Below are 7,724 nucleotides of genomic sequence, written 5' to 3'. Positions count from 1 at the left end.
AAAACCCTCTGCAGCAGTTGAGTACACAACTTAGAGTGGTTATTGTGTCAAGCTCAAAAGTGCTTGCAGTGTGTCACTCGCCGTTCGACATGTACCTCGCATACAGAAGCGGCGTTGGCTCCACTGTGTCATCAGGGCATGAGTGTTCGCCTATTTTGGACGACCTGTTCCTGGCCGCAGACAGCAGGGAACAAGCATTGTTACAAACACAGGAGCTTGTTTTCCATCTACGATCTCTGGGTTTTTTAATAAATGTAAAAATAAAATAAAAATAAAGAGTCCTTGGTTCCGTGTCAACGGAGTTCATATCTCGGGTTAGAGATGGATTAAGTACAGAAGACAGCTAGGCTGTCAGTACGAAGAGTCGAAAATGTTCACAGCTGCCTGAATCGGTTTCAGTGGGGCATGCAAGTGTGTTTTCGTACAAGGTTGAGACTGCTGGGGCTCATGGCCTTGATGATAGCAGTCATCCGGCTTTGTCTCCTCTTTATCCATGCGTTCCAGAGATGGGCGCCGAGCACTGGTCTGAATGCAGCATGGCATTAGAACAGACCGACAATAATCCCGTTGTGCGTTCGAGCTCTGATCCCCTGGGCATCCCCAAGTCTGTTGGCAGATGGGGTTCCTCTAGGGAGAGCTACATCACGTATAGTGGTGATGACGGATGCATCACTACAGGGATGGGGAGCTCTGTGCCAGGGCAACTCTGTAAGGAGAGTGGCCGGCAGCCGGAAAGAGTGCCACACAAATGATGTTGCAGGTGGTTCTTCTGGCACTAAAACACTTTGCTCAGCACTTAAAAGGCAGACATGTGTTTGTCGGAATGGACAACACGACAGTAATGTCGTATAGAAAAAGACAGGGAGGTACTCGCTCTCTTCCTCTGTTGCAACTGACACGGACGCTCCTGATATGGGCCAGCGAGCATTTAACGGGACTCCGGGCAATATAGGTCCCGTGCCGTATGAATATTGGAACGGACCTAATGTCCAGAGGGGGACCACGAGTCAGAGAGTGGCGCCTGCACCCTCGAATAGTGGCACAGATCTGGGCTCGGTTCAGCAGTGCCGAGGTAGATTTTTGTTTGCGTCCACGAATAACACGCGTTGCGAGCTGTTATTCTCAATAGACAGGAGCACCCCCTGGGGGTGGATGCCCTGTCGCATGGCCCAAGACTATACTGTACATGTTTCTCTCGGGCAGCAGGGGCTCAGTGGTTCATGTAGGTTGTCTACAAACCGGAAGGTTGGCAGTTTAATCCTTGGGTCCACCTGACCAAGTGTCGAGGTGTCCATGAGCAAAACACCTAATCCCAGCTGCTCCCGACGGGCTGGATGGCACCTTACATGGCTGACATCACCGTTGGTGTATGAATGGTTGAATGTGAGGCAACATGTAAAGTGCTTTGGATGGCCATAGGGTCTGTTGAAAGTGCTAAATGCAGTCCATTTACCATACACAGTCTCTCCAAGCTTGGAGCTGATTAAGCTCCAGTTCTAACCAAGACATACTGACAGCCTACTCTAGACAGAGTGGTTCAGGAGAGTCTGGCACTGATTGTTGTGGCCCCTCGCTGGCCGGCAAAGACAGGGTAAGCGGCAAACGCGAGTACCATGTCACTGCTGGACACCATGGTGTCTTCCCCTACGCAGGGACCTGCTGTCCCAGGCAGGACGCAGATTCTTTACCCTTTAACGGGAACTGTGGTCTCCAGGACCTACATGTTGACAGAAGGAGAATCTGATTATAGCGACAAAACAGGGCGCTTGCATTTTTTTGAAGCGCACCATGTTATGTCAAATTAGTGCTTGTTTGAAGTTTGGTGCAGGTGAAGATCTGTATCACCGTATCAGTGCCTGATTGAGGGGTTACTGGTTTCTTCTCCGAAAGAAATCACCCCCATTCCATACTGGAAGTCTATTGGGTGATTCAGTGTTCACGAGGGCATTAATGGTGCTGCGCTTAAGCGTGCATATTTGGTTCCTCAAAAGGGTCCGGGCATACTACATATTTCACACCGTTTCGAGTACAGTCGAGAGCGTGAGTTTTCAAAGTATACTTTATTGGCCACATTAGTGGAAAGATGCTTTTGGCCCTCCTCTCCACCTCTAGCTGGTGGGAGATGAGCGCACAATGGCGCCATTGTACTGTGGCTGCCGTCGCATCATCCACGAGGATGCTGTACACCGCTGGTGGTTGAGGAGAGATCCCGGAAATAAGCGCAAAGTGCTTTGAGTGTACGATAGTACGTGGGAAACGTGCTATATAATTCATGTCACTCACATGTGTGTGGTTGTGTGTGCACCTCTTCTGATGTTGATAATTACTTCACACAGACAGTTCATGGACTGCCGAGGAGCTCTCGCATTCCACTCTATCTCGCACACATTTGAGAGTGTGAGCTTTTCAAATATATACTTTTTTGGCCATAAAGGCCCGGGTATAATTCATTTTCCACATCCAGACGTGTCTCTGGCACAATCGATTGAACACGGATGGCCGAGTTCAATACGCGTGCAGTATAATATTTGTGACTCTTCTGTCACCTCTGTTGTTCTTGCACATGCGCTGTGGTATGCGCAGTGTCCGTCTAAGGTTGCATGCTGACGGATGTTTTCGGCTTGAGTACAGATTGTGTGTTTCTAAGCGAACTTTGTGCAAGTCACTCGTAAGCTGTGGTATGCGCACTGTAGACCCTCCTGTTGACAATAATTATGTCACGCGGATGGTACACAGAACGCAGACATCCAAAGTATACCTGGAGCTTGGGTCTGCGTTTTTAGGCTCGTTACAAACCGTAATGGTGCCGTCATGACCTGATGGTTGGTCTGGACTCTGGAGGCTAGTTGTAAACCTCTGTTTGAGCCTTTAGAAATCTTTGAATATAAGGATGCTGCCTTTTCATTGGTACTGGTATCAGTGAAGCACGTTTGGTGATCCTCATGCACTATTGATGGCTCCCAAGCTGTGCTTGGTGGTGTTGCGCCCAAACGTGGCGGATATGCCTAAAAGGCATGTTGGTAGTATACGCTCTCGTTCGAGCGGCCTGCCTTGTAAAATCTCTGACTCGGAGGAAGACAGGAGACTTGCTTTGTGCTTGTGCCATTTGCAAGTTGTACACAGGTGCATTGGGCAGTTGTAGGCTATGCACTTGCCTGACCAGCCGTTTTGTCATGATTTCCAACTCAGCACATGGGGAGCCGCTATCTAAGCGATGTCTTTCACATGGGATTATACAAGCTATTTCTATAGCATGTATGGAGTTGGTTCTGCCTGGAAGGGTGTGAGCACTCTGCGAGGACATGAACATTTTAGGGGCTTGGTTTGAGATTTTGCGCGGATGCCAGCTAGGCATTACTGCGCACGTTTTGTCCGGTTTACCCGGCGTTAACTACAGGCCGTTTTTTCCCTGGGAAATGGGATATGTGGCGGTGCTGGTCCCTTACGTTTAGTTCAGCAAGTTCGCAGGGCGTGTATATATGTCCCATAGTCATGTGTTGTACCGAGTGAACCGACTGAATGGGAACGTTGAGTTATGCATATAACTGCTGTTCCCAGAAGGAGGGAAACGAGGTACAACACCTCTGGGCCCCGCGCAGTCGGAGGCCCGGTGAAGAGCTGAACTGAACAAAGGGGATGACGCATACGACCGCATTTATATGCTGTGGGCAGGTGACCCCGCCCACGTCGTCATGCGTCATTGGCCTTTCAGGCGTGAATAAAGGTGTCTTCAGCAGATGGCGCTAGAGCGCGATATCCCATAGTCATGTGTTGTACCTCGTTTCCCTCCTTCTGGGAACAGTAGTTATATGCATAACTCAACGTTCTGTTTATTACCACTAGAGCAAAAAAAGTTACGGACTGCAGTTTAATTAAATTAATAATTTATTGGCTTAAAAAATGCTTCTGTGTAGGAGTCAAAATATATTACAGATTTAAAAGAAAATTTGATTAAAAAAAAAGGGATCTAAGCTGATTTTATCATCATTACTCCAGTCTTTAGTGTCACATGATCCTTCACTAATCACTCATATGCTCAAGAAACATGATTATTAAAATCATATTAGATAAAAAAAAATTAAATAAAAAAACTCATTGCATTAAAAATATCAAAATGAAATCAAATAAGCTTTCTGGAAATAGAAATAAAAAATCAAATTCAATTTAATTATAACCTCCATTAATGAAAGCCTGTTGTTTCCTACTGGGATCTTCATGTTTTTAACCAAGCCATGTTTCCTTACTTCCTTTTAATTCTGTCATAAGAAGTGGAATCCCTCAGTCTATTCTTCTTCTTCTTCTTCAAAATGAATTGTATTTTTGAGGGCCTAACACGCTCAAACTCATGAAACTTTGCACACGCGTCAGAAGTGCTGAAAATCTACGTCTGATGTGGCTTTCAGAATTAGGCGTGGTAACACACGTTTCCAAGATTAGCAGATGTGTTCTGCTGATGGACTCACTGACGTCTGTTTGCAGGTAAAGTGAAGAACAGAACGAGTCCAGAGACGGAGAGAGAGCTGCTGCGTCTGCTAGCGGAGGTCCACTTCATTAACGCTGAGGTACTGCTTTATTAATAAACACTTATTCTTGATGCACACTGCAAATTATGAGGGATTCTACACCAGTCGAGCCCAACAGCCATTGGCCAATTCCATCACGCAGTCACTAGTCAAGAAAAGGTCAGACTTCATGGATTCAGTTCAGTTCAGATTAATGTTGATTCAGTTCAGAGTTGATTCAGTTCAGTGTTGATTCACTTCAGTGATGGCCGATTTCAAAACACAGCTTCCTGAAGCATCGGACTTAATCAATCAGCATATAGATTCATGATTCGATTCACTGACTCATAACGGTTCGAAGCTTTGTTCTGAGATCGGCCATCACTATATAAGTCGTTATTTAGTGTTTTCCCGCACTAACTCTATTCTGGCCTCTTCATCAATGATTGTAGAGCCGCTGTAGTGAGATGGGCTTTGTAACGACGTCTTTAGTGCCTTTATGGGTCTTGAGAGAGGAAATGACATTGGTGTCAATGAAGGCCTTTCTGAGCCATCGGATTTCAACACTAATATCTTCATCTGTGTGTGAAGATGAGCGGAGGTCTGACGGCTGACCAACCACAGGAGGGATTAATCACACAATTTACATTTTTGGGTGAACTAACCCTTTAATTCAGTTCAGTTCAGTGTTGATTCAGTTCAGTGTTGACTCAATTAAGTTCAATGTTAATTCAGTTCAGTTTAGTGTTGATTCAGTTCAGTTCTGTGTTGATTCCGTTCAGTTCTGTGTTGATTCAGTTCAGTTCAGTGTTGATTCAGTTCAGTTCAGTGTTGATTCAGTTCAGTTCAGTGTTGATTCAGTTCAGTTCTGTGTTGATTCCGTTCAGTTCAGTGTTGATTCAGTTCAGTTCAGTTTTGGTTCGGTTCAGTTCAGTGTTGATTCAGTTCTGTGATGGTTCAGTTCAGTTCAGTGTTGATTCAGTTCAGTTCAGTGTTGATTCAGTTTAGTTCAATGCTGATTGAGTTCAGTTCAGTGTTGATTCAGTTCTGTGATGGTTCAGTTCAGTGTTGATTCAGTTCAGTTCAGTGTTGATTCAGTTCAGTTCAGTGTTGATTCAGTTCTGTGATGGTTCAATTCAGTGTTGATTCAGTTCAGTTCAGTGTTGATTCAGTTCAGTTCAGTGTTGATTCTGTTCAGTTCAGTGTTGATTCAGTTCTGTGATGGTTCAGTTCAGTGTTGATTCAGTTCAGTTCAGTGTTGATTCAGTTCAGTGTTGATTCAGTTCAGTTCAGTCAGAGAAGCACTAAAGCTCTGAATCTAAGCGTTTTAAAGCAGATTCTGTCATCATTCATTCCCTCAGACCGCTGTGGAACACAAAAGAAGGATTTGTAGAGGTGTGTATATGATGTATGAGATCACAGCATAGGTTTATAAGTCAGTAAATGATGATATAATTGTGTGAAATGCTCCTCCGTAATGAAGGAAAGGCAGCCGTCTGACTGAGCGGTGTGAAGTGACCTCCGGGATCGTGTGTGTAATCTTCAGAGACGCGTTCCCTTTGAACAGAGACGTGATGGCCGTCACACAGCTCTTTGATACCTTTGTTCTCAGCGAATGTTTCCTCTGTTTTAGAAGGGCTTTATTTCTTTAATTTGATGGAAGGATGTGCGCTCCTCGTGGATCTGCGAGGCTTTGATCCGTGTTAACCGTCCCGTCACAGAACCCAATCATCCGGCTAAAACATGTCCCGCTCCGATCATTGAGCCCCTGAAGCCTGACAGATGAGATGAGAGTTATTTAGTTTGGCATATTTGATACATCAGGCTTTAATGGCTCATGATATAGTGAGAATATGGAGGCTGAGTTTCATTCAGAGACCCAAAAATGAGCAAATATTAGCATCTAAATATCAAAAAGTGATCATGTGAATCAATGAGATCTTTATAACATGCATTTTATTAGATGGTGTATTTTTCTGCAAAGTTTTGATAATTTAAATTTGTATTTAATTTATTTTATGAATCTTTAATTATGTAATTATTTTATAGTGTATGACTTTATTAGTCGTGTTTGTTACATCAGCCCTCACTACTCAATCATGGGACTTAATTTATTTTAACTTAATTTAATGATTTATTTATTTATTTTATTTTATTATTGTATAGTTATGTAATTACTTTATGTATTAAAAACACACTGAACTCTCAATCAGACGACAGGAGTAGATTGTGTGTTTTTCTACAAAGTTTTGATCATTTTATTTTATTATTTATATTTATTATCATTTTAATTTAATTTATTATTCTATAGTAATGTTAAGCAACGTTTTGATCAGTTTTGTTTTATTTATTAGTGTTTTTATTTTATTAATTTCATTTAATTTAATTTATTATTCTGTAGTTATGTAATTATTTCATATATTAAAAAAACTCTCAATCAGACGACAGGAGTAGATTATGTATTTTTCTGCAAAGTTTTGATAATTTTAAATGTATTTTAATGTAATTGTATTTATATTTTATTTCTTAATTAAATGTATTATATAGTTATGTAATTATTTTATATATTATTGTAAAACTTTATTAGTTGTGTTAGAGTATTTTATTTCATTATTTTATTTCAATTTATGTTATAAATATGCATATCAAATAGGATTTATAGAGTTAATTAAATACACCAGAAATATTGGTTGTTATAAATCATTTGTGCAAAACACAGCAGCATTTATGAAGCTAACAAATTCACATCAAAATTGGCATCCCATAAAGCACGGTATTGTGTTGCCTAGGTAACCATCCTTAAACTTCGCTCTGAGGGGGTGGAGCTAAACTGCTCTGCTGCAGCACCTGATGACAGACGGACACGCCCACCTGAGGCCGACGCCCACTGGACACTGTACAGGTCAACACACACACACACACACACACACACACACACACACACACACTCTTTACTTGCCTCTAATCTCAGAACCTGATCGTATGTTAAGCGTGTGATATTAAGCTCCTGATGTGCACCTGAACCGCTGAGCCGCTCTATTCCACAACCCAGCATGCATTAAATGACTTTCTGAAATTATAAGCCGCATGAAACAATAAGCTTGAGCGGCGTGTAACACAGATAAACAGAGCTGTGCCACACACACCATCACACACACACACACACTATCACACACGCTGCTTTAATATGTGTCGGCCATCCAAACGAGATTAGAGGACATT

At 42.7% G+C, this 7,724-nt stretch overlaps 1 protein-coding gene across 1 annotated transcript in view; it reads left to right on the top strand.

The window, feature by feature from the left end:
- Positions 1–7,724, top strand: part of LOC137045571 (cilia- and flagella-associated protein 46) — a 139,618-nt gene that overhangs the window by 38,707 nt on the left and 93,187 nt on the right. The window contains 2 exon segments of the mRNA XM_067422279.1: positions 4,480–4,562; positions 7,292–7,404. Coding sequence (XP_067278380.1) covers positions 4,480–4,562; positions 7,292–7,404 — 196 coding nt within the window.

This window comes from Pseudorasbora parva, chromosome 17 (genome assembly GCF_024679245.1).
Source record: "Pseudorasbora parva isolate DD20220531a chromosome 17, ASM2467924v1, whole genome shotgun sequence".
NCBI classification, from domain to species: Eukaryota; Metazoa; Chordata; class Actinopteri; order Cypriniformes; family Gobionidae; genus Pseudorasbora; species Pseudorasbora parva.
Note: the sequence above shows the minus strand (reverse complement) of the source record. Positions and strands in the feature narration are given on the sequence as shown.